This window comes from Zeugodacus cucurbitae, chromosome 3, assembly GCF_028554725.1.
Source record: "Zeugodacus cucurbitae isolate PBARC_wt_2022May chromosome 3, idZeuCucr1.2, whole genome shotgun sequence".
NCBI lineage: Eukaryota > Metazoa > Arthropoda > Insecta > Diptera > Tephritidae > Zeugodacus > Zeugodacus cucurbitae.
This window is the reverse complement of record NC_071668.1, coordinates 77,304,947-77,332,901: the sequence shown is the minus strand read 5'-3', so window position 1 is coordinate 77,332,901 and position 27,955 is coordinate 77,304,947. Positions and strand designations below refer to the sequence as shown.

The window sequence follows — 27,955 nt, the reverse complement described above, 5'->3', positions numbered from 1 at the left end:
TATATTCACACAATATTTATTGCCCACAGCAGTGACAATTTAGCAGCCCCGATTGGCGTGCGTCAAGCACCGCCGCCGGTAGGGTGCTGTCCACACATACACACGCACACCTTTAGACGACCAGGCAGCGCGAGGCAGCTACTGTGGTGTTCGCTCCGCTATCAGTTCAGTTGCGGTTGAGGTGTCGTACGTGTTGGGCGCACCGTAAAAAACGCTAAACAGCAGCAAGCTTTGACAAAATTCTGAACTACTTAGATTGTGTTTGTGCTTTGAAGTGCGTTTTGCAGGCGGAACATTCAAAAAGCTAACGGAATTTCGCAGAACGTCGGGTCTGAAATAACTTCCCACCTACTTTTTTTGCTAAAAAAAAACACGATTTGATTCTCAAAAGTGAAAGCGCAGTTGGCAAAGCGAACGTAGTGTAAATATTTGAGAGTGTGTCAGTGTCTTGATGCAACTCTGTTTGCATTGTAAATGAGTGCAACTCCTGTCAAAGGAGAGTTTCGCGCACAAAAAGCGCCACACACCGTGAAAAGTAAACAACCGACCGAGCGAAAGTGAAAAGAAATTTGAAATTTGATTTCGAACTACGCGCAAGGATACGCGCCGCCGAGCGCAGCAGGACCGCCGACGAACGGGCGGCGAAGTGCGTCGTGCTCCACTTATGCTCGTCAGCAAAGGAGGTCGTAAAGTAAGCAACGGTATATTTAGTGCTATGAAATGTGCCACTAAGCGTAGAGTGTTGGCCAATATTTGCATATTCAAGTGTTTACTGTGCTTTTTATGTTGATTTTGTTGCTGTGTTGTCGTGTGTTTTTAACGGTCTTCTTCAAACGTTTTTGTTGATTTTGCATTTTTTGCTGTTGTTGTTTTTTGTTGTTTTTGTGTGCACCGCTGCAACCGGTAGAATGCAATAACTTCGTGTTGCTATTTCAATTAATGCATTTTCAGTTCGATACGGACATTTGAGAACGCAAGCTGAATTTCTAAGTAGCGAAGAAAGCACGATCAGACGCCGGTTGTATTTTCGACGATAATTCGATATATTTAAAAAGCAAATAACAAGCGGTAAAATAAAAGTGAAGCTGAGAAAATATAAATTAAAAGTAAAATATTTTATTTAATTAATATTTACTTAAAAAAAATATATCTAGATTTTACTACTAAAATTATATAACAAAAATTCGGCGAAAACGAAAAGCTCTAAATAAAAAATTCTCGTAAAAAATTAAAAATATATAAAACAAAAAAAAAATTTTTTTTTTTAGAAAAAATAAAAACAATATTTTAAAAAAAGTATATAATTTTTTAATGAAAAAAAAATTAAAAAATTAAATCAGTCAAATTTTAATTAAAGCCAAAAACTCACTACTCGGCCACATTTTAAGCATCCAAAGATTTTTATACTAGTATTCCAAAATAAAATATTTAAAATAATAAAAAAAAAATTAAAAAAATTAAAAAAATTAAAATTAAAAAAATTAAAAAATTAAAAATTAATTAAAGAAAATTATTAAAATCAACATAAATACCGAAACAAGACACTGTGTCTAGCTCTTACATAACATTGTGTTGGTTCTTTCACTGCGAATGTCAACAACGCTGTGATAAATTAAATGAATTACACTCCCATTTGTGCTCTAATCAAAGCCAAACAGGAGGACATGTTTGAAATAAATTTAAGTATATAATAATGACAAGAAGAAATGTCATTGAACAATATGAAATGGTAGAGGCATGCAAAGTAATAATGACCGCATACTAGGTTGGAACACACGATAAAAAAAAATAAATTAAATAATAATGCAATAAAATATTAATAATAAAGAATTTAGTGAGACACTATACAATAGTATTTAATAGTAATAAAGCAATATGGCGGTTCATTGACAGAAACCAAGTAGAAATACATTGATTCCCACAAGAAAATAATACAAAATAAAACTATAATCAAGGGAATTATTTACTGACCTATTGATAACGTTCTGTCGCTATGCCAGCCCTTCGAAGCTGTGAAAAATTGAATTTTTATTGAAAGTACAGATTTATAGCTTTAATAATTATATAGAAAAATAAAACAAAAATCTGTACATAGCAACACTGAAATGAGTTCACTTAAAGCAAAGTAATTGATTATTTGGAACGAACCATTTTTGTGTTTTTTTTTACATTCGCTTCATTATTAAAACTCAAGCTTCCCCACTGACTAATTGTCGCCAACACAAGTCTCCTCTTAATCCATGGAATTTCGTCACATAATCTGCCATACAACTAGTCAGCTGAAATGTAACTTCAACAGTCTCTGTTTACCTTATCAATCTAGCGAGACAACAAGTTGACACTTGTAAACAGCGCTGACACACGTCGTCACATAAATAGTGATAAGCGACAAAAAATGCAAAAATGTTTACTAACAAAAATGCATACGCGCTCTTGGAAACATATGCTCTCTATACTAACAGCTGTTGGGTAGCGGGTCAGGACCATAGAGGTTAGTTCTTTAAACAGTCAGATGAGGCCTTAGAAAATATCATAATTAATACTTGATGTATATACGCACTTCTAGAAATCTTTGTTGTTACCTTTTCATACATTTTACTTTTCTTTTTAGCCATTTCTTGATCTCCTCGCATGAGTAACTGATACTTAAAGCGCGTGTAGCCGTTTGACAGCTTTAAGTATTTCATTGTTTACTTTTCTCTTTTTTTCCCATTAATGAGTTTCTGTTTGGTTTTGTTTTTTTTTTTCTCTTTCACTCACGAGGCTTTCCGATTGAGTTTCCACTGCCTGCGAATGTAAAATGTCAAAGCAGCTGTCAACTAGAGCAATTCATTCATAAATTTCTAGCGGATTTTGTATAATCGGTGAACATTGAGGAATCACATGAAAGAGTGGTGTGTTTATATATATATAAAGAGTGTATATATTTATAAAGCGGAATAGGAATATTTTTGTATGATATAACTCTTACGCTTTTGCGGTCATCACTACACTCTTCCGTTAGAACTCTGATCGTGGAAATTCTTAAAAAAATATATATTTTGATCTTTGAAGCTAGCTCTAGTTTGTAGTCTCTTAAGTCTTAATTACAACACTGGAGTTAAACAAATTCCGCCTACTGTGTTCCGCTATGTACTTTTCGTTTGCTTTCCATCATGTGCACTCACATACACACACATTCGTTTCGTTTGAAAACATAACATTCCGCTAAAAAAATAACAATATTGTCTAGTAGGTTTATTAGAGCATTTCCCTTTATTACTTTTTGATTATTGTTGTAAGCGCACAGCCTTCAATCATAAAGGCCTTCGCCGTGCCACATGAGCTGAGGGAATTTGCAAAATAACACAACGAAAAGGTGCTAATTTTAGAGTCCAACTAACAGGCAACACAAAAGACACACGAATTTATTTTTTGAATATATTTTGGCAAAATCAATAGACATTACGCATTAGCGATGAATTGTGTAGACATTTGTTGGCAAGAAGTGGAAAGTTAATTAGGAGAAGTGAAAAAACGTTGCTTACGTCAAAAAAGAATTCAAAACTTGGCAATTGTTCGACAGATTTTCGACTAAAAAGAATCTATTTTTCACAGCGACAAGTGAATTTTTTCTAATTTTAATGAAAACAAAAATTTTACTTGAAAATGTAAGATCTACTCGAAAAGCCTGCGCTACTTAGGCACCTGGATTTATTTTCAATTTTTTTTTGTATTTTTTTTTTTTTTTTGTTTTCAGTACTCACTTTGCCAGTTGAAAGTGCAAGTGACAGCTAAGCATTTGTGACTCGCTCTCAATTTTTGCACATTATTAAACAAATATATTTTATTTTAATGAGTTGTATTTATTTTTTATATATTTTTTATTACTGTTTACCACAAATAAGCAATAAAGCGCTGTAATCTTCCACAACAGTGTCTGTTGTCTAATGAAAAAGCACATGAACACATTGCTACTGATAAGCCGCGTGAGAAAACATGAAAACTCAGACATGCCCGCTGTCAATAAATTGATAATAAATCAATACTTTGCATGATAAAAGTCGTCCTTGAGTCCAGAATGTACAAAAATATGCAATAAACTGCAATGCTTCTACGAGGGCTGCTATATATATTTCTGGCCTAATAATGAAAATAGGAATATTTATCAACGAAAATGGTTTTATTGTTTTTCAAAATATTCTCCATCAAGATTTATACACTTTTGCATGCGCTCAAACTTTCGAAGCACTTTTTTTGAGCCTTTTTTTGAGCGATTGTCAAATTGTGCGGGATCCAACGAGAACAAACCTTTTTTACGGCCAGGTGTTCATGCAATATCGTATGTATGCTGGTGGGAGAAATGCATAGACATGCCACAATCTGAAGGTATGTTACACGACGGTCTTGCATTATCAGTTCACGTACGGCATCGATGTTTTCTGGCACAACGGCTGTTTTGGGACGACCTTCACGGAATTCGTCTTTGAGCGAGCGTCGGCCACGATTGAATTCGTTGTACCAGTTTTTCACAGTGCTATAGGATGGTGCTTCATAGCCATACAAAGATTTTAGTTCATCGATTCACTCTTGTCGCGATAATCCACGGCGAAAGTTGTGAAAAATGATCGCACGAAAATGTTCACGAGTTAATTCCATTTTTTGGCCGAGATGAATTTTTAAAAAAAATAATTCACGATTAAATGACAAAACGTTCTGAGTGATGTTATGCTAAAAAATGTCAAACTTTCCAATGGAAATGTCAGATTGCACCTGGCAACACTTAGTGTTGCCTAGGCCAGAAATATATATAGCAGCCCTCGTACTAAACATATAACAACATAGGAGTTAAGTGCATAGAAATATTTGTAGATATTCCTATTTTACCTCATTAGATAAATTCAAAGAGCCAGGAGGGTTATTGAAATTCTAGTTTCTCTCATAAAAATAAAGTAAGAGCACAGAGACTTACAATTTCGCTTGGTACCAAAGTGTATATGTTCTATGGAGGATTCTGGAAGACTAATCCCCCTTAAAAATGCGATAAATAAAATAATAAAAATAAAAAAAATAATAATTTAAATTCAATTTAAAAAAATTAAGAAAAATTCCACTTTTATATAAGTTAAAAATCACGAGAAGGATTTTAAAGCGATTATATGAACGCTCGTTAAAAGCAAATTGGAAGTACATAAAAAAATTAATAGCGCGGCGATTGTGTTATAAAAGAGTTGCAAATGTACATGCGCGCATAACAAATGTTGTACAAAATAACTATGTCAAATATTAAACGTGATAGTAATTTACAATAATTCACATTTCTCGCAATTAAATTATTTGTTTACGCTCAATCTTATATTTGCAATGTAGACGCGATTTGTTGAATCCGAGATATCAAGCAGACAGCGACAGCTTAATAAGCCATAAAAAATATACATGTGTATACATATGTATATAATACAACAACAACAACAACAGCAACAAACAACAGCAGCAGCAACAAATTAACAAAACTGATTGAAACGTGACAACAATTCAAAAAGCCTAATAAAAACTTCCCCACAGATCAGCAAAGGCAGCGTTATAAATTAAATAAATACAACAACAACAAACGTGCAAGCGTAACGCTGAAAACAAAAACAACAAAATTATCAAAAAATTTTTAATATAAACAACGAGAGAATTTCAATTTTATACCAGCCAGTGAACATATCTCACAAGCGCCACAAAAAGTGAAGAAAAAATATTTCGCAAAAATATAAGAAAAAAAAATAAACAAAAAAAAAAAACATTTAAAAAAGCATTGAACACCACTGCACTGTCTGTTGAAAACGCTGTGAAACGGTCATGCATGATTTGTGTATCACCATTGTGGAGGAGCATACGAAACGAGTTTGTCGAAATTTCGCATTGACGCACACGCGTCGGCGCACCATAACCATTGAGGAGGAGCAGGCGCCAACTAGACCACAACAACAACAGCAACGACAGCAGCAGAAACAGTCGAAGTTGCCACCAATTACAAAGTTGAACGCTAAAACAACAACATCGACCACCACAACAACCACCAAGGGTCCCACCACCACCACCAATAAGCGCATTACACGCGAGTACGTGCTGCCCAGCTCCACGCCAAGTGAGTCCACTTCGTTGACCGTAGCGGTGCCCACCAGTTCGCGCATCAAAGTGTGGGCCGAGGAGGACGACGATCAGAATTTGTTTTTGCATATTAAAACGCTGCGTGGCGATAAGCGTGGCGAGGCGTCGCCTCAGCAACACAGCATTTGATATACAGATTGCGAACGGCCTACTAGGAAGGCGCAGTCGAAGAAGGGTTACAAGCTGGTGATCGACTTGGATTAAAGGCGAGGCTTAGGAGCTTATACAGTTTACGGAAACATAATTTATTAAGTAAGTGGAGATCTTATATGAAATTCGATATATAATAAACCCATTCCCTTCCATTGTACTCGCTTGGGTACAGAAAAAAATGGTACCTCATTCGATCCCATTGTACTCACTTGGTAAAAAAAACAAGCGTGTACAATGGTAAGGAATGTGTTAAATACCACAAAAAAGAGAGTTAAGAAATAAATAAGTATTTTGGACTGATGATGAATGATCAGAGTTGGGATATCACAAGATTTGAAACGCTAATGCTTAAAGCGAATATTTTTAAAAACGAGTTGAGAGGTTTGAATGACTGGTGAAAAATATGACTTCTGGCTATAAACCCAGGCCTTATTTGTTGTATCAAAAACTTTTGCACGAAGGCGAGTTCTGATATTAAAATATATACATATGTTAGTGGGGTCTATAAGGGGGTCTCTGACACTATTCGAGGTTTTTACTGAAGCAATTTTCAGAGTTGGTCTTTATTACAACTGTTACATGATATATACTCAGTTTGAACCACGTTTTTCGTTGGATCTCTTGGCTTTATATTACTCGAGCTAGCCCGCGGACTTTGAGTAAGATCTAATCTATGTGCTATGATATAAGCTCAGCAAGCTCGATTTATTTTTAACTTTTTAAAAGCATTGATATGAGTCAAGTATTGAATTAGTACTATTAGTCCGTTATTCAAGTCCGTGAAGTGCGTAATAAAACGCTAATATCATAAGTCTTAAACATACAAACGCTTAATTGCACAATTGCAATGCGAAAAATGCTAAGCGAAAGATACGAAATTTTTTCCACAGAAATACCTAAGCGCCAGCTACGAAAAAGAATAAGAATACAAAAGCAAACACACACGCTCTCACAAACATGTTTAGTAAAATATATCAAGATCTAGAAATATGTATATATGTACGAGTGCATGAATTTTTAATTATTTCAAAAAAAGATAAAGTGCTGACAATCAGATAGAAGAGGCTCCAAAGCAATACGGACTTCAATCTAAATATATGTATATAGCTGTATCAGTGCATGTGTGTGTGTGCTTATTTACCTGTAGACAACTGTACTGTGCAGCCATGATAATAAAACGCCACTGTATGAGTAATTTTTGTACAAATTGTGCCAACCGATTCGATAAGTTTATTTGCGTTTTTAATTATTTAAACAGCAGCGCACACACACACATACATACAATCACACAACGCGAACGATGAGTTTGCCTTTTACACCGCTTTTAATTGCGCTTTTTTTCCCGCTCACACTCCAATTACTATTATTTTTTCCTGCTTTTGCCATTAACTCTCGAGTGCTGTTAAGTGTGTTCGTACTCGCCTTCGATGATTAGGTGCGCGCATACCGACAATAAGCACTTATTTGCACAAATTTTAAAGCAACAATTCGCTCGCTGCGCCGGCCACTACAGCTCATAATTGTTTCGTAAATGATCGCTTTAAAGCACCCGTACTTAAGTGAAGTGGCAGTTGGTGCGCACAAATTGATATGGATCTGTGCGTCGCGCTGGGCGGCATTATGATTAATCGCCGTTGCGTTCACATAAATATTTATGCGCATAATTGTTGTTGTTTTTGTTGTCCGCTAATTTCAAGTGTAATTAATTAGTAATTGACAGCTGTAGTTGAATTTGTCACATTGCGTTGAGTCTGTCTCTACTGAATTTGTGTGTAGCGCGCGTCGACGCACACGGCGTATGAGTGCTCTGTCGAATTAATTTGCATGTATGCGTACATGCTGCTGCATTAATTAATAACTTTCTGCGCTATTTTTAACGCGACAACTGTTTACTCTCAAAAATTAACAAATATTTATTCAATCTGCGCAGTGAGCTCCATTTTTATAAGCAATTAACAACCTACTTTTAGAATGGTAATTAACTGTGGAGTATGTTATTCAGAGCATATATATTTAGCCTAGCGCTAAAAACTTGTCGGCAAACTAACACATTTATTTTTAGATTTGTTAAATAAATATTTTTCGAGGCAACAAAGTCTCGACTGGAAGTTGTATGCAAATTAATAAAATGCTGACGATATTAATAAAAGTATTATAAATTGCGAAAATATATATTGAAGTCACAGTGGAACTTCTCTAACTCGATTCACCATATTTCACAAAAAAACATAAATTTTTCAAAAAGCCGTAAAATATAGATTTACCCATATGTTGCTTATTTTATTTATTTTATTTTATTTTATTTTATTTTATTTTATTTATTTTATTTTATTTTATTTTATTTTATTTAATTTTTATTTTATTTTATTTTATTTTATTTTATTTTATTTTATTTTATTTTATTTTATTTTATTTTATTTTATTTTATTTTATTTTATTTTATTTTATTTTATTTTATTTTATTTTATTTTATTTTATTTTATTTTATTTTATTTTATTTTATTTTATTTTATTTTATTTTATTTTATTTTATTTTATTTTATTTTATTTTATTTTATTTTATTTTATTTTATTTTATTTTATTTTATTTTATTTTATTTTATTTTATTTTATTTTATTTTATTTTATTTTATTTTATTTTATTTTATTTTATTTTATTTTATTTTATTTTATTTTATTTTATTTTATTTTATTTTATTTTATTTTATTTTATTTTATTTTATTTTATTTTATTTATTTTATTTTATTTTATTTTATTTTATTTAATTTAATTTAATTTTATTTTATTTTATTTTATTTTATTATTTATTTATTTTCTAATTAATCCATTATTGGCATATCATTACAGGAACTCGCGCCAACTTGATTTACTATTCATTTAGCACAAAATCAATTATATACAATTTTCATAATATACGCATTAATGCGCCGACAACACACTTCCGGCCATAATATCGCAAAAAAAACATTTGCATTTGTTTAACTAAGCATCAATATGTATAGAAATGTATCTTGTACATACATACATATAAAAGCTATGAGCACAACAAATTAAAAAGAAAATTAGATACGCTTTGGATGCTCTAATGGCCAATCACACGTGTCTCTCATGAACATAATGCGCTTATCGAGAATGTATATAAATAAATAGAATTTTATTTTTAGCTACAATTATAGCGCATTTGACATTTCATAACGCAGATTTTTTGCTTTTGTCACAAATATAAATTATTTAATCATATGTGACAGTCTACCACGCGCTCTTATTGTTGTTGTTGTGGAAATATATATTTGCATATCGAAAGCATATATTTCCATAAACACTTCACTTGTCTATTTTCGCTTAGTTGGCTGGTGATTTTCCTCTCGGTAGCTAATGCACTGGCTACTACCGCCGCCTACGTCGCATACAAATACATAAAACCTATTTATGTTCTCTGCGCTATTTACTGCGCTTATCAGTTGGCTATGTGCAATAATAATAAACTGCGCACCCAGCTCATGATATTTTTATCAATTTTATCTAGTTACCACACACAATTATTTGGATTTGTCTATGCACCCATTTGTTAACGGTACACATGTACGTATATTACAAGCGAAGTTTCGTTTGTTTTGTTTCGTTGTTAATTTCCTACCACCAAGTCACCGCTTTTGCTATTTTTATATGGCACAAAAACAAAGCTCGGCGGCATATGTGCGAAATAATGCGAAAAACGCTGCGTTGCCAATGCATTTCAAATATTAATATAACGGCAGTAAACTGTTAGTATAACGGAAACAAATAAACAGCTGAGTTGATTAGAAAATAAAGCTTGTGGTCGCGTACAATGTATGGCCTGTGGCGTTGCTTGTTTTACACAATGCGCGAGCAGCCAGTCTGCCCCCAAAAGGTAAACTAACAACAAGCCATCCTTGCAGTTTATTTATTCTACAGTAATCTGCCTTGGCGTCGCTATCTACTGTTATCGCACGCGAAAATGTTTCATTTTGTCGTCACGATTGCTGCGCTTAAAAATTATTATTAATTGTTCAATTATTTATTTTCGTAATATACACATGGCCAATATATAAGCTGGTTTATTTGTATTTGTAGACAATATTTGTTTGTCGAAGGTTGTGTACATAAGAAATATGTTTGCTTTGCGGCGCAAAAAATAACACGACGCACATTTATAGGTCGTATAGCATGGCAAGCGCATATAGATTTCTTAGACAGCTAGTGACTACCCGTATTAGACAGTAGCAATTACACAGAGCTAATGAGCAAGTTTCACATTTTTTTCTTAATTTTTCACATTTTTCCATCAAAAATTTTCAAGTAATTTACTCTGACATTATGTTAACATATGACGCTAATTATGTCTACAACACATCCAATTGTTGTTGTCATAATATTTTTGTTTACTTGTAAGTTCCAAGTTATTTGAGATCAACAAGTAATTAGAGTTACGATTTGACAATATTTCCTACTTGTTCCCAAGTGAAACTACATGAGCTGTTTACAAAGCATGTTTTGCCGTCATATACTCTCTTATATACTAATACTTTCCAACAACAATTTTGTTTTATAATGAAGTAGACAAATAATATTGCTCATACGCCATGGCCAACCATATGTACTACGGCAATTGTCAAACACTTCTATAAAAAAAATCAAGCGAAATAGAAAATTAGCGCTCAAAATTAAACAAGCGAAGCTGCGTTGACTCAGCTCTCTGCTGAGAAAACACACGTAAAATAAATAAAAATATTAAAAAATTATTGTAAAATAAATAACAAAGTTGCGATTTGAAGCGGTTATTAATTAACAGCGTTGGCTTTACGCGCTAATTGTCAGCCAGCGAGTGTTTACTCGAGAGTGTGGGAGTAAACAACAATAAACATAATTTTCATATTTATTATTGAGGAGAGTTGAAATGCTTGAAATGCACTTGAAAGCTAAGCGAGAAACTGAGTTCAAGCGACAAATTAATTAGCGCTATTTTACAGTATTCATTATAGTAAAAGTCATGTTTTTACCGCAATATAAATATAATAAAATAGAAAATTAATTACAAATAATATATATAATATATTAGTACTTTTACTAAAGCGCTTGTTAGCAGCTAACTAACTGAAAAATTAAGCCGAAATATTAAATATAAATTTAAACTTCAAATAATTTTTATATGAGTGCAAAAAATAGTGACGTCATGAAATACAAATAGCACATTTGATTTACTGAATCACTTATAAACGGCCTTTGTAGCTATTTCTGAGCAACTCCTTAACACAAAAGGTTACAAGGCATTACAACGAATTTAGCCTTAAGTCCACTTGCAGCTAATGGCGGCGCAAGAAATTTACATTTTATGCTCAAAATAGGTTAACGGTACACATAAACAGCTGCAGCCTTTGGTATGTACCCATGATGATGAGGTCAAACGGCATGGCGAAGCAACAAATACAAATGTGGCTTGAGAATATAAGCTACGGCCGATTGACCACTCTTTAAAAAGACTGAGCGCTGTTCGAGTGCTCGTCGCAGAATGACAAAAGGGGCTAAAATTAGAGCACGGCCATAAAGTTGGACACTAGTGCTAAGGTAAATTTAGAAATGCAAATGTCAAGCAGCGGCGGAGTTATGATATACTAAATTTATGGAAATTCGCCATAATGTTGGGAAATATACCTGCCAGCAGTCTAAGCAGCTTGGAATTTACTAGCATGCATATGAAACATTTAGCTGCCCATGCAAAACCGTTTCAACTTTGTAATTGCCATAATTTCTTAACACCTCATTTGCACTCAAATCATCGGCCAGAGTATAACAACAACCTACATTGTAGTGAATGCTTTTTTTTTTTTTGCTGTACCCATTTGCATTCCATTCCATACAAAATTCCTTTGCTAAAATATGTATGAGCTCGCTCTCCGCTTAACCGCTTACCTCTGGCTATATACTATAACTGACTATATAACAACTGGCAATGCGAAAATCGTCTCATTAGCACGTGCTTTATTAATTATAAAAATAAATAATTGCATAGTAATGCACTAAGTGGAGCACTTAACTTTGGCACATAAAAGGGCAATCAGCAAGCGAATATTGTATATTTGCACAGATAAAAAACAACAAAAATTAAGCACGCAATAAAACACATATTATACACGAGTATGTACCCCATTTGCATAAAAACGTATAAAAATAACAGCAATTTTGTTGAATATTTTGCAAATTTATTGAAAGTAAGCCTTTAGTCCTGAAAGCAGCCCCCTATTGCCTAGGAAATACAACAAAAGGCGCTGATCTAGTTAAAAAGAACTGGACACACCAGATAATATTATTTATAACCTCTCCAAAAAAATGTTATAAAAATGATATTCAAAGCAAATTGTCTTTAAAATGAAATCAGAGAAGGGGCAAAGAAGGATAAAATATTCTTTACTATTATACTCTCGAAACAAAGTTGCTAGCAGCAAAGTTGCTAAGAGAGTATTATAGTTTTGTTCACATAACGGTAACTCCTAAACAAAACGAGTTAGATATAGAGTCATATATACCAAAGGGATCAGGGTGACGAGTAGATTTGAAATCCGGATGTCTGTCCGTCCGTCCGTCTGTGCAAGCGATAACTTGAGTAAGAATTGAGATATCCTAATCAAACTTGGTACACATGTTCCTTGGGACCGTAAGAGCTTTCGAAAATGGGCAAATTCGGACCATTGCCCACAAAATGGCGAAAACCGAAAACAGATAAAGTGCCATAACTAAGCCATAAATAAAGCTATTGAAGTAAAATTTGGTACAAAGGATCGCAGGATATATTTGGATGAAATTTTTTAGAAGAAGTGGGCGTGGCCCCGCCCCCTACTAAGTTTTTTGTACATATCTCGTAAACTACTTAAGCTAAATCAAGCAAACTTTCTACAACCGAAGGTAGGTACTACCTTATACAGTTCAAAAATGGAGGAAATCGGAATAGAACCACGCCCTCCTCCAATACAAAGGTTATGTTGAAAACTACTAAAAATGCTTTAATTCAGTAAGGGAAGGAAGGTACAGAAGTATTCCACCCAAATTGATACAATTTTAAGTGGATGTGGCTCCGTCTACTTATGGGTCAAAAACCATATCTCCGAAACAACCTTGCATAAATACTGCATTTATATTGTGGCAACCCCTTTCTAAAAATCGCCTTAATCGGACCATAGGTTTTCAATGCCACTATTTATCGTACATGAGGACCTCGGTGCTTCTAACCTAATATTAGGGTTTCCAACTTTCAATGGACTTTATACCATATAAGTATATGACAAATAGGTGAATCAAATTGTGTATTATATAATATTAATAAAATTAAATAAATAAATTGCGAGAGTATAAAATGTTCGGGCACAACCGAACTTAGCCCTTCCTTACTTGTTTAAATATATATCATATATAAATTTATATTTAAATTTTCCATGCATCATCCGTTTTAGATTTTGTTAAGAATGAATGTTTCGCAATGACAATGACTAGCAGATAGATCTAGATCTTATCAAACATTAAGATCTATAAATTTTAGCGGATATTCAAGTAACTTTTTTTCCACAAACACAAAATAACAAAGAAGATACATAAAGAGCAAACAAAAGCTATGCAGACTTCTGCGAACATTGCCTCTCCCAGCAGTAAAAGTGTTGAGTTAGAAGTGCTGCATACTAGTCCATTTTTGGTACTAATTGGGTTAGTAGAACTTATATATGCAATACTTAAATGATGCTAAGAACAATGTGCTTAAAGACCATCACAATGACATATATAAAATACGAGTATATAAGAGAGAGCGAGAGTCTGATCTACATTATAGTTATCGGAAGTCAAACCGATAAGAAATCATTGAAAAAAGAATTTATTTGTATATGAAAATAACAGTTAATAGTATACCAGTTATTCCAAATTTGCCAAATCCACCCCAGTTATTTACAGTGTTCAAATGTACTTCATAGATACAATTGTACCGCAAAACACCTACACAAATTCACTGCTAATCGCATGAGTAAATATTATGTTTATCTAAAAAGCAGCCAGATCTAATGTTTGTATTATTTATTATTGTTATTTTTTTCCTTTCTTTCCTTTTTTTGTTTTGAGCTGCAAACAGAATGACAGCACACGCAATAGGTAGCATATTTACCGAAAAGAGTTAATTACTACAGTCAATAGAGCAAAATATATAAGAGCCATTTACAATTCGTGGAAAATTTAGATCTATGCAAAATTAGAAGCACACATATACAATTGCAATTTTAGTCACCAGATTTATAAATGAAGCAAAGATATTAATCAATATTCACATAATTATATTCATTCAAAGAAATTAGAATCGCAAGAAATACCAATTGCATATGCGCACTTATTGTTAGGAATTTATAGACTTTCACTGCACTTTTCTGCAATTAAAATCGACAATGTCGCGACTAATCGCTCACGCCATGCCTCATTATCAAAGCGTTCGTGCCAAGAGTATGACTGACTCACCACATACTTACCATATGTCTTTGTATAGCATTTATGACAGCCCTAAAACTTTATAACCGCTACTGGCGTTTTCGAGTGTTATTGTACATACTTCTAAAGAGATTTTATAGCTTCTTATCTGGAAGGCACTGAAATGGCTGTGATTGTTCTTTGTACCACTGCAAGACTTGGTTGTTAAATGAAAACAAACTTTGAGTAACTATCGTAGGTAAATTTCAGTGAACCACACTACTTCCGAATCGACGCTGAGTGAATAGTGAATATCTGTTAAAAGTCGTGTCTCCAACTTTTTAATATATCCATTATATATTTATACTAAATTATTTTTTCGTGTTACACTGTGTTTAATTTGTCACTAGTTTCAAGTAATTATCCTTATCTTTCTAGTTCTTTGTAGTTATCTATTTCTGTGTATTGAGATTGCTTACTATCTTTTTAGCAGACCTCTTGCATATTTAGGGCGGTCATTACGCCTAAATAATCAGTGACAAGTTGTCACAGGCAGATTTGTCAATTAGTTTCATCCATAAACAATTCATCATATTAATAGAACTATAAAGAAATTGAAATTTAGTGATACCGAAAATGAATTTGGTTATGACTAGGCATGACAGCAAACTCAGAAGAACAAAGATATATAATATAGAGAACTAAATTTTCTTCATTTTTTATACCCTGAACAGGGTATATTAAGTTTGTCACGAAGTTTGTAACATCCAGAAGGAAGCGTCGGAGGCCCTATAAAGTATATATATAAATGATCAGTATGTTGAACTGAGTCGATTTAGCCATGTCCGTCTGTCTGTCTGTCTGTCTCTATATATACGAACTAGTCCTTCAGTTTTTAAGATATCGTTTTGAAATTTTGCAGATGTCATTTTCTCTTCAAGAAGCTGCTCATTTGTCGGAACTGCCGATATCGGGCCACTATATCATATAGCTGCCATACAAACTGTACGATCGGAATCAATGGCTTGTATGGAAAACTTCCGCATTTTACTACATATCTTCACAAAATTTGGTGTGAGTTATTGCTCATAGAAATAATTTAATCTCCGAGAAAATTGTTCAGATCGGTTCACTATAGCATATAGCTGCCATACAAGCCGACTGGTATTTTCAAACATCAATGTCTCCAAAATGTTTTTTCGAAAAGGCTGTTCCAAGCAACTCACTCCCCATTCACTCTAATACATGTACATATGTATTTCGATCCCCTGTCGCTATTCCGTCATTTTCCGAATGTGTTAAGTGTACTTTAAATACTTCTGTTGATAATCAGCACGTGTTCATATCGCTTATTACCTTAATTGACATATCGACGAATGCATCCCTGCTACTGTTAATGGACTCGCAAACACGTACATACTTACATATGAAGCGGTTGTATATGGCATATTAATCTGGCCAGTCATGCTTGAGTAATTTTCACAGCTGATTTGCACTTAAATCGCTGCGTGATTTCCAATCAATGCTGAAAATCGATATCAATGGCAAATAAGCTATAGTGAATTATCCCCCAGCAGAGGGGTAAATGGAATATCTACGCTCAAAATTGCTCGTGTTTTTAGATATGAAAAAATTAAATAAAATTTCGTTTATATTCTAAATGAGTTAATTTAATATTTTAATGGAATTATTAAATCACCTTTTAAACTGACAGATGAAAATTTAGCAATTTGCTTTTATTAAAATTAAAAATGTGTCTACGTATTTAACTTTTCTGTGTTCATTGCATGACAAATGTATAATACCGCAATATGCATTCAATTACTCTAAAGCACTTTAAACAAACAAATAATCTACAACAACAAAGCTACCTAATCAGTTTTTGTCTGAAATTTAATTATAACTCTTTGTGTTTATAATACCTAAAAAAGCGACGAGAAAGTAATTTAATATTTTCATTTGCTTTTAAAGTAGTATGTACTTATCATACGAGCATACATACATACAAACAAACAAATATATATTAGTGTATGTGTATGCCTTTTTCACGAAATGCGCACCAGTCCAAGTGTCACTTAACGCTCCGACGCTTATAAACCATTTAATTCGCATATTTGTTTACATGCACTCACACACACACTCATATATTATTGTAAATCACTCTGTATTTAACTGTATTTACGAGTATATGCGTACATAAGTATATATGAACAACTAGAGTGTCAGACAGTCTTCAGATTTTGTGATTACATTCAGGCGGTGGCTAGTCACATTGGTTAACAAACCTCGAAAGCTATTTTTAGCATTCAAATTAAGCCACAAATATATAAATATCTCAACTATATGTATAAGCAGACATTTTAATCTTACTCTATTTATAGGAGACTATATTTAGAAGTAGATGCAAAAATAAAGGCAAGAAAATATTTAAAAAGAGCTAAAAAACTAAGCTAAAATTACGAAATTATAATTATAATATGATCCATTTTATTCGCGTACAGCTCGAAAAAAAATGATAATCATTATTTGCTTCAGTCAAAATTTAACTAGTACCGATACTAGTTACTTAGCGACTAGTTGACGATCTCATAATATATGCTCTATATTAATTGTATACAGCTTGCTTTGCACTCAAAAGTCGAAAAAATTAAGCATGATCCAAAAATGTGGTACTAATATATTAAATAATCCATGTAACTAGTTACAATTCTAGTTAATTAGAGACTAGTTGGCGTGCTAATAATATGTGTTCTATATTAATTGTATACAGCTTGCTTTGCACTCAAAATTCAAAAGAACTAAGCAAGATCCAAAAAAATTGGTACTAAAATATTAAATGGACCGCATTGTAACTAGTAACAAAACTGATTACTTAGAGACCAGTCGACTCTCATCAATAAAATCATTCACTGCTAAGGTTAACATAAAGAGTATAGCATAAAAGAGAGACTAGAGTATAAAATAGCGCATACCTTGGACCAAATCAAAAGTAGCTCAACTCAAAGTAACTTCAACAATGAGGTTCACGCATACACACATACCTACAACCACATTTGTCAACCGCAGACGCTGTTGTTATGCATTTTCCGCCTGTCACCGTTGACAATGTGTTAATTAAATTTGACAAACCACATACGCGCGATCATTTTTCATGCGACGCGCTACCTGCGACTGGAAAACAAATAAAGTAGCGAAAGAAGAAGATTCGCACACATGTGTTCATCAGCCAGTACATATGTATGTATGTATGTAAAAGCATGTAGTACATATGCATGTAGAAGTGTACATAAATCATAAAAAATCTAGTCATCGCAGTGCAAACTTCCTGCCAACGCATGCGAGTCATTTGTATTTGCTAAAGATCTAGCTTTCTTTGCTAAAAATAGCGCTGAAGTAGTCACAAGTAATGTAGCACGCTTGAATTTGAATTTACACGTCGAAGACTACTATTTTCATTTATAATACATTAAATTTAGAAATAATGTATTTTGTTGTTGTTACTTTTCTTGGAAATGTAATTGCGACATCTGTCACCAACACCCACAACCGTCAAGCCAACTGCCGGCTCTGTGCCAATTGCAAATGAAGTCAGCTGCTTTGTCGACGACTATCCCGCGAGTTGGTTGCTCTATCTTTTATGTTTTTTTTTTTTGTTCCCCGTATGACGTTTGGCAAGGTGTTGACTGTGAACTACGAAAATCTCTGCGACCGTGTAATTGTCGGCGCCGCTACACTCGTTCACACTCGTGTCGAATACAATTAGTAATTACTTACCGGAAAAACAAACAGAAGCTAGTGAGTTTAAAGCGTTAGTTACTGATTTTTATGGGTACTTAAATTGATATTTTTTTTATAATTTTAATTATGTCATTTATATAATTTAATTGGCTTCCTACTAACAGTTTTTACTATGCTAATTATTTAATTAAAGATTAAATAACTAATTGCTTAATTAATAATTAATTAAGTCTATTTAGAAACTGGGCAAAAATATACTATGCGCTTCAATCTGAAATACTAATTTGTATTTTGTATTTTGGCTTTCACTTTCTACCATTTCTAGTAAACACAAAAAGGATGACTTCATTTAGTCATAACAGTAAATGTCTTAATTATTTGATTGACACTGCAGCAGCTGCATAATTTATCTACTCATAAACCTCTCTATATGTATGACATTTTTGTACATGCTGACCACACTAAATTACTTTCTCTACCCAAAATAGAATTTTTATTTATGCGAAATATTCTAGCATTTGCTGTGTGCTGTTAAATACTACACGCGCTGTCTAACCGCTAGTCAAGTGGTCAAAGTAATATATAAAATAAATAATTTGTTTTTAAGTTACTTTAACTAAAATTTTTGCTTTTAAAAAATATACCGTTTAATATTAATCATTTTCACTTTTCTTTAATGTGCATAATCGTAGAAAAAACGTTTTTTTTCAAATTTTGCAAATTTTCTAAAATTTTTCGTACAACAACAACAATAAAATTCAAATATATGTTTACGTTTTGGACACTAATTGCTTGCTTTGCTTCAGAAAACAGCGTTAAACATAAATTCAAACGCTTTGTTGTTGTTGCACACGAACAAATCGCGTGAAATACAAACTCATTCATCAAATTTGTAATTTATTAACCATTAAGTTATGAGCTTGGCGCGCTGACTGCGTTGTTTAATTGAGTGCAAAACAAATTGAAATCTAGAATGTGTGAAAATGAAATCAAATCAAATAAAATTGAAATCGAAATTTATTATTGTATAGGCTTTTCCTCATTTTCGGTTGTAGGGTGAAGAAGAGGGTGACAGGTAGTGTCAAGAAAATCTCTATAGTCAAGTTCTGTATAAATCAAAAATAACTAAATTAGTTATAATTAGACGAACATTAAAAAACTTAATTATCATTAACTGTGGAATAGATTGAGCTAATAAATCAATCACTTTAAGGGGTTACGTGTAGTCAGAGACACGTAAAAATTAGAATTTTCAGTAATTTTTTTTTGCTGTTGTTTCTTGTTATTTTACAAAAGTCATTATTATACAATGTTTTGACTTAAAGTCACGAAAAGTTGAAAAAAATAATATTATAATTTCCAAAGCTATAGCTGTATGTGTTGTCCCAGTTTCAAAAAAAGGTCCTTGCGGTGACAATCATAAGTCCTTGGAGATTCATCTAAAATCAATCGGATAAAAAAATTAGTTTTATAAATAGATAATCCTAGGCCTGATACGAAGCTTTTTTTTCAAAAATTAACAAAATGGCGCGCTCAGGAAATTTTTTTTAGATTTTCGGGAAAAAATCAATTATTGGTCTTAAAAAATCGAAATTTTTGAAAAAAAAAATCCTTCGGATCAGGTCTGAGTTTATTATGTATGAATTTCATTAAAATCTATTGAACGGTTATCGAGTTACAGTTGTCAACAGTTCAAAAAACATAGTTTTGAGATAAATGCATTTAAAGTTTGACACTAGTGTGTTGGAGTGCCGGAGCACTCTTTGTTATTTAACTCGAAAAGTAATTATCGGATCAACTTCAAATTTTCAGAGAATTTTTTTATGATTTTACTCATAACGAAAATGCAATTTTTTTTTTAAATCCTGACTACCCTTAACCACTTAAGACTCTTATCATCATGATGAAATCAAAAGAAAACCCCAAATTTAAGTAACGATTTCGGTTGGGGTTTCATTATTAAAGGATTTATCAGATATATAATCACCTTTAACTAAATATAAATCCAACTCTTTTCGAGTTGCATTTGAACATATAAAGCTTTAATTCGACAATTCATTCATTCAAGTCCATTAGCCTACGGTAAAGACTATAAAGTGGCAATTGAAAAAGCGTCTATATTTGAATTACTTTTAGAGGAGTGTGTGACTAAATATAGCATAGTTATAAATAATCTGTTAGATAGTTCAGTACCTACTTCAGTACTTTTCCGTTACTTGTACTTTCACTATTCAAGTAATTTACGTAAGTCCAAAGCAGACTATAAAAGCTTACTGGGATTAAAGCTACTTTGTACGAGTGTACTGACTCAGATCTAGAGTACATTTAAGTTTTTATTACAGTATAGTATTTTGTTATCATTTTTTATATGTTTGATAGAACACTTTACAAATAGATAACAAAAATAGTAAATAGACTTTAAGCGAGTGCAATTCAAACTATTGCCAACTTGAACTACCGGGTTTATCGAATAATATTATATTTATTGACAAACATATATCATTAACGGAGCACTTAAATGAAGGCATCTAAACTAAAACTAACAAATCAAAAATAGTTTCCACCCGCCTGCGTAGATGTGTGTCCGAAAATAAAAAAAACGAACTAAAAATACTTGCGCTTCAGCGATCGATAACAAGTATAACCAGAAAGATCAAAACATCAGCGGCAGGGGTTGCCAATTCACGTGGCATTTCACTCGCCTTCTGGCAGCCTGACAAGTATTCGAGCAATGAATGAACAGCAACGTTGAGCGTAGACACGCGTGTGACGACAAAACGAGCGAACTATTTAGCAGAAAAGTGAAAAGAGAGCGACAGCATAGAGGAATAAAATTCGAAATGCGTACGCATGTAAACAGTATTAAAATGTAATAGACAACAATGAAATGAATAAGCCGCTAATAAAACATTCAATGAAAATCGAAATAGAAATAGATATATTAAATAAATAAATAGTGCACGCAGAAGAATGCCATAAAGCACGTCACTCATGCTGAGCCATCTGCGCTGGAAGCGCTTATCGCTGACAACCAGCGCGGGTTAATAAACTTTTTTGCTCAATGCTAAGTATAGTACGTACGTACATACGTAATTTACGAAAGATAGCGGTTGTAATTTAAATTACTATTTTAAAACAAATAAATTAGTTGTTTGCCATTATTTATTTATATTTGTCATGTACTTGAACTGCACTTTAGTGGAAAGCCACTCGCCGCCAAGATTTGTATGCGTGTCGATTGCCTGATGCAATGTGGCAACCTGCTGAAGTATTGTTTACATGCAATCTGAAATTATGACTTCGACATAGACATGAAACTTATATAGTATTCAGCGGGCTATTTTAGTGCATGCCATAGATTTTAATAATAAATTTTAGTTGAGTGAAATGTTTATGGTGAACTATTTTGGATTGCTTCAATAGAATTCATGGGAGTGAATATAAATTTTGGTTAGAGAATATACAGTGGAACTTCTCTAACTCGAATCACCATAATCCACAAAAAAGAGAGAATTCGAGTTATAGCCAGTTTGAGTTATGGAAGGTACTTTTTGATTTCTAAACGCTATTGCCAATTCAAAAGTTCGAGTTATGGAAGTTCCACTGTATATATAAAACTTCAGAAATGTTGTAAAAAAATTTCAGGACTTTTCTTTGTTATAAACGCTTTCATCGTAAATGGTGGACCATTTTATCGTTGATTCATTATCTAAATATAATAAAATAACACACTATAGGGGTTCAATATTTAAAAAATTTAACTTCCACGTTAGATCGCTGCTATTTTTTTCATCCTGCAATCGAAAGAGATTATTTTTTCGGAAAATTTTATGAAATTTCTTTTAAAACGTAATTTAATTTCTATGGATCCACCTGGTTACTAGTGAAAACTGTAATTTTAAGGTAAAGGTAGTAAGAGGGAATAAATTCTGGTGTACCACTTTTTCACTCTCAAATGTCACATCCAACGAATGGTCATCAATACGTCATCGAAAATGCGATATTTCGGCTCATTCTTCAGATATTGACACAGTTACACAATTGACACAGTTAGCATTTGAATTGAGTAGCTTCGGTATCCACCACTTTTATTGAGTCACAATGTACCTCCACCGCTTGAAATGTAAGCGAAAGTGATAAAAAGTGGCGATAACAGAAATTAGACATTCAAAACAAAACCTCGCAAAAAAAAATTCCACGATTGCGTTCTTAATTAAAAAAGCCACCTTAATTTCCAGCATTGATGACGACACCTCATCCCCGTAAAACTGATTACAATTAAGCTCGCTTCGCATCGCGTGAGCAGCTCACGTTTGCCAGCGTGTCAGATAATCTTAGCAGTTCAAATTCAAATGCTAGCTTACAAACAGATACTTAAGTGAATGCACACACACGCTCTAGAAACACGCGAAAGCGGAAGATAGTCAATTGATAATAGCTTTCGGGCTTTGGCAACACGAGTGTCTGCGTGCTGTCAAGTCACACACGTCATCGTGTCACTGCTAGTCACCTATTGTTAGTCACTTGAGCCGCGCATTCCAAGCAATTTAGCTTGGAAGCTTTCCAGCAGCTTTGAGTCTAGAAAAAATATTAAAAGCGCGGAAGGCAAATTAATGAGCGCTAAGCGTTTCTAACTCACGTAGATATTATAGAACTGACAATAAAATATGTATTGTTATTTAAGCAATAGAGGCGTGTAAGCGCTTATGCATATATGTAAAAAAGTATAGCCAAGTAGCATGCGAAAATTAATTTATAGTTGCCGTAGCATGCCATAATCTCCTGCAAGTCGACACATTTTCCCACCAACCGCCAGAATTTGATTGATGGCGACGCAAATGACACTTGAACTGGCACAGTGGCTGTTGCGGTAGACAGACGCGGTCAATGTCAATGAGCTTGGCCACGCATTTTTGATTCATTTGTGAATTGTGTGCGACGCTACAATATTTGCCTACCCCAATGCGGCTCAATAAATTCAAATTCAAATTCTCAACACCCAGCTCCTTCTAAAGTGTCCATCGGCAAACAATACTTAAACAACAAAATGCAAAAAGTATAAAATAAATGAAATATTTAATAGACAGCCATACACGCAACTGACGCCAGCAACGCCAGTGAATATTAGCTCTTAAGAGTGTTGTCAGTCGCAAGTCTCGTGCCGCGGCATAATTGCTGTTACACTTTAGACACAAACACTCAACTATATATAGTGGCTAATTTTCACTGGCTCACACTCACTCGCAGCGCACTTTGCGCTCGGCGGCGCCGACGTGTAAAGCGTTTTATCAACTCACTCATCGCTTGTTCTCATGAATTTATATTTTTCGTCGCAAATTATGACTGAATGTGTTTGCTCCCATAATTTTTGCGCTCAAACGCTCACACCGTTTTTGAGTAGAACGGTTGCTTGTTGTGCGCTTTTAGGCGGCACGTGCCATATTTACAAACTTATTGCCTACTTTTAGGCACGAGACTTCAAGAGTGCCTTTTATTTGCTTGTGTATTGGCATGCGAGCACTCTACAATCGGCAGCGCTTCAATTATAGTTTTTTTTTTGTAAATGATTATATTTATTTTATTTTATAAAAATTTTCCACTGAGAAACACTGGCTGTATGGAGAATATTTATGCTAAACATTTTTTAAAAGTTTCTCTCTTGAACTCTTTAACTCATAACTTTTAATCAGTGGCTCTCTCCAGCTTTGCCATGCACAAATTTAATATCCAAACTCATCTAGCTGTCAATTCATTCAATCAAAATTAAATTAAAATTGTATTTCAATATTAATCATAAGGCACCTTACACAACAGGGCGTATGAGTAATAAATCGTGAAAGATGTTCAATTTTTTTTTTTTGCCAAAATATTTTCTTTGATCCTATGCAGTGGAGGCTTGCTTATTCTGTAGACATATTTGAAACTTACCAATCGAGCACTCAACATTCATGAGCCCTTGCCAAAAGCATGTGCATCGTTCAGCTGACAGCCGCTTACATACATATATTTTGAATTGAAGACGGCGTTGTTATTGAAATATTTATTTAAAAATGCCTGCCTTTATTGTGCCAAAAGTCGACCTTGAAAACTCAATATCTTTTGAGGAAATCACATCATTGCTGCAATAATTACTGCGCGAAGTGTGGGTAAAAAGCGCATATTCACTTTTTATATTGACGCCTGCCTTCAATGTTTGTGTGTGTGTATCTGTGCGATCGCTTTTTGCTCATATTATTGTTTGTTTTCTTTGCTGTTTGTTTATCGTTTTCTCAGTTTTTTTTTTACTTGCACATCACATAGCTCATACACTTTTCCACAATAATACACACTTCCAGAATTTTGTACGACTTGTACTCGTACAAATCATATGCCAATTAAATCGTATTTGAGCAGCTAAAGCTGGCAAAGCTACGACTATTTGCGCTGGAATGCTAATTGCAAAATCCAATAAGAATTATGTCAATAAACACGATCGAAATGAGTGATGGATTCAGAAAATTTACTGCTGCTGTGTTTAGTCAAAATTCAAAGCTGCGTATTTGTATTTACACACGAGCAGAGATACATACGACTATGTATGTGTGTGCTAGAAAGTGTTTGAATAATACTTGAAACCATGTAAATAGCTGCTTATTCGCGTTTGCGAAGTAAATATTGTCGACATTGTTGCGCTAGTATACACAACTATATTTATGTTTATTCTCGCTTTTTATGGAGAAAAATTTCAAGAAATATTTTGAAAATGTTTCGTAGAACAACAATTTCTTTTTTCTCAGAAAACTTCCGCAAAAATTCTAGAAATCTCTCACAGAAGAGCATCAATTCTGTCTAAGCCTGTATGAAAATATACAAAATTTTAAACATCGTAGCCTCAGTGCTGCTCAACTCCAATTTACATGCTGTTTTAGAACCAGCTAATAATCGACTTTGTACTTGCAATTGACACGACTGCGCGGAAAAGATTCATTTTGCTAGAATAAAAATAAAAATTAAAATAATTTGCATATGTCCATACAAGGTGTGTGTAGAGTTTGTGTTAGACAAGCTAAGCAATTATGCACCAATTTGCGAGCGAATGAGTTACGTGTTAAATGCAACGCGATTAAGACGGTTGGAAGTTGTAGAAACAACAAAAACTTCAACACGATCAAGCGTAGCATAAGTGCTGGAGTTAATTGCCCTGTGAAGGGCGATCAAACATCGAGAACAAAATAATAGAAAAAGAAGAGAATTTTTTAAATTTTTCTGTGTACAAAAGTCTTTTTTCAATTCATTAGTACGATCGGCAAACATGTCCCAAATATACATGTCTAAGTTGCAAGACCTGGGTAGAAATACGTCTGCTATTGTCTCTTCACATTAAATCAGTCTCCTTTATCACTTTATAGAACATCCTTATGGTGAGGAGTAAGGAAACTTCTCTGGTCATGACTCTTATCTTATTATTATCTTTTTTCTTTATAATTATTATCTAATCCCGAAAACATTTTAAAATTGCCTACTGTCACATTAGCAATAGTATCAATTAAAAAAATTGATCCCTAATTTAATAAACATTTTTTTTATTTCCAGGTTTAATACCAATTAATCTCAAATCCTACCAAATCAACTCACAACCAGAAAACACTTAAATCGCATACTACTTTTATAAAAAATCACTTAGCACCTCGCAAATTTCAATGCAAACCGCTTACTGCGCTTATTAATAATAAATCTTCGCTCAACTATCTTCAAACGAACATGCACATAGCCAGCGAGCTGCAAGAATCAGAACAGCTTGACTTAACACTGATAGCAAAAGAACAACGACCAGTTAAAACTACAAAAATGATCGCTGATACACAACCGGAGGTGAGTAGCGCAAAGCCTAGTGTGCGCTTTGGCATCTCGCGCAGTCAGGAAGAGGAGTCTAAGTCCACACTTTTGGAGGTGGAAACGCCAACGCACTTCGGACGCATTTCCCCACTGCTCTCCACCAATCTGCGCAGTTATGGTGCCGGCGTACCTGACATGTCTGGCGCCACCACTAACACCATACCGCGCGCCACCAATTTACGCTTGAAATTTCGCAAAAGTCACACTTGTGGCAGCCTTTTCGCCAATTGTAATTGCAGCAGTCCACCCGCAATGCCGCCAACGATACATGCTGCCGGCAGCGGTGGCAGCAGCGGCAGTACGTCACAAAATTTGAATGCGCAGCGCTCCAGTTATGCGACCGCGCCTTGCATGTTCAACTTTTCGATATCACCCACAAACGCGGACCTCTCCAGCCAAAGCGCCTCCACGCAGCACACATCGAGCGGCTTCTATTCGCTCTCCACGCAAACATCGTCCGCTACATCGGCACAACTGTCGCGCGATGAGAGCATGAACGTCAGCTTCGACTGGTGCGGCAGCCATGGGGGCGAGGGGCGCTCGAACAGTCTCGACAGCGGTGTTAGTGCTAGCGGTGGACAGTCAGCAACACTGCCGCTTCGCAAGCACAGTCCAGTCAGCTTTCGACTCGCAAGCGTTACGGAGAACGAGCACGCTACAGCAGAGCAAACGCGCACCGCCACAGCAAAGTCATTACAAGTGCCGGGCACTGCTACAATTACAGACGCCGCCGTAGTTGCGCCGGTAGTGACCGCGGCGATCTCGCCAACCATAACGCGTAAAAACGAACGCAAAGCCAAACGGTTCTTTCAGTCCTATTCGCATCCGGACACGGATTACATCTTCACCGATGAGAATAAGAAACCGTCGCGTGAATCGCTCATACAGATACATGTGCAACACCAGCAAGAGCCGGTCATAAAGACACGTGACGGCAAATTGGAATTCAAACAACCAAAACGTTCGTCCTCACCAAATATAGGTCAGTACCAAGTGTTGGACGTAGCAGTACATCCTGACATCCTTGTGAAAATTTCACCGAAACACTCGCCAGTACCGGGAGCGCACTACCAAGCGCCATCACCGCAAGGTACACCACGTTCGGCGCAACAACGACGTCGGTTACTGCAACGGTCACACGAAATCGACTCTGGTGGTTCGACATCGGAGTCCGAGAAGAACTTTGAGACGCAACCTTTGGGCAATGCGAAAGATTTAAAATTGCAATTTGGCAAGGAAAACTCCACACAAGTGACGGAGAAGTTGCAGAGTCCAATCAAGTCCAGAGCGCTGGTTGAGGATGCCAGTTTCGATGCAGCGCAGAAATATTTTGTGGAAAGTGGTATTCTAGGTCCAATCAACACAGCCAGTCCGCTGATCAGGAAGACTTCAAAAATTTTGCAGGATGCAAATGTGCATGAGCAGGTGAGTCTGAAGTGAACTGTGATTGCTAACTTAGTAAATCTAATTTAAGTGAGTTGTGAAAATGCAAAATAGTGATTTTTGGAAATAAAAGTTTAAGAAACTGTGTAGCTCATATTTTGGCATTTCTTTATTTAGTAAAACTTTTTGAAATTATAACAAGAAATTATG

At 34.4% G+C, this 27,955-nt stretch overlaps 2 protein-coding genes across 4 annotated transcripts in view; both read left to right on the top strand.

Moving 5' to 3' along the window:
• Window positions 1-41: 41 nt before the first annotated feature.
• LOC114803900 (ataxin-2 homolog) lies at window positions 42-26,198 on the top strand. 3 transcript variants are annotated; one of them, XM_029039709.2, is made up of 3 exons: window positions 42-683; window positions 5,545-6,390; window positions 26,060-26,198. In XM_029039709.2, the coding sequence occupies exon 2, from the start codon at window positions 5,827-5,829 to the stop codon at window positions 6,265-6,267; it is 441 nt and encodes a 146-aa protein (XP_028895542.2). In that variant the 5' UTR covers window positions 42-683; window positions 5,545-5,826; the 3' UTR covers window positions 6,268-6,390; window positions 26,060-26,198. The 3 variants fall into 3 exon arrangements, with proteins under 3 accessions (XP_028895542.2, XP_028895540.2, XP_028895539.2); XM_029039707.2 differs by having other exon boundaries at window positions 42-691; XM_029039706.2 differs by having other exon boundaries at window positions 42-701.
• LOC105211438 (cGMP-dependent protein kinase, isozyme 1) overlaps window positions 26,143-27,955 on the top strand; it is a 13,524-nt gene continuing 11,711 nt past the window's right edge. The window contains exon 1 of the mRNA XM_011182847.3: window positions 26,143-27,787. Coding sequence (XP_011181149.2) covers window positions 26,228-27,787 — 1,560 coding nt within the window. The 5' untranslated portion in view covers window positions 26,143-26,227. The remainder of the gene's footprint in view (window positions 27,788-27,955) is intronic.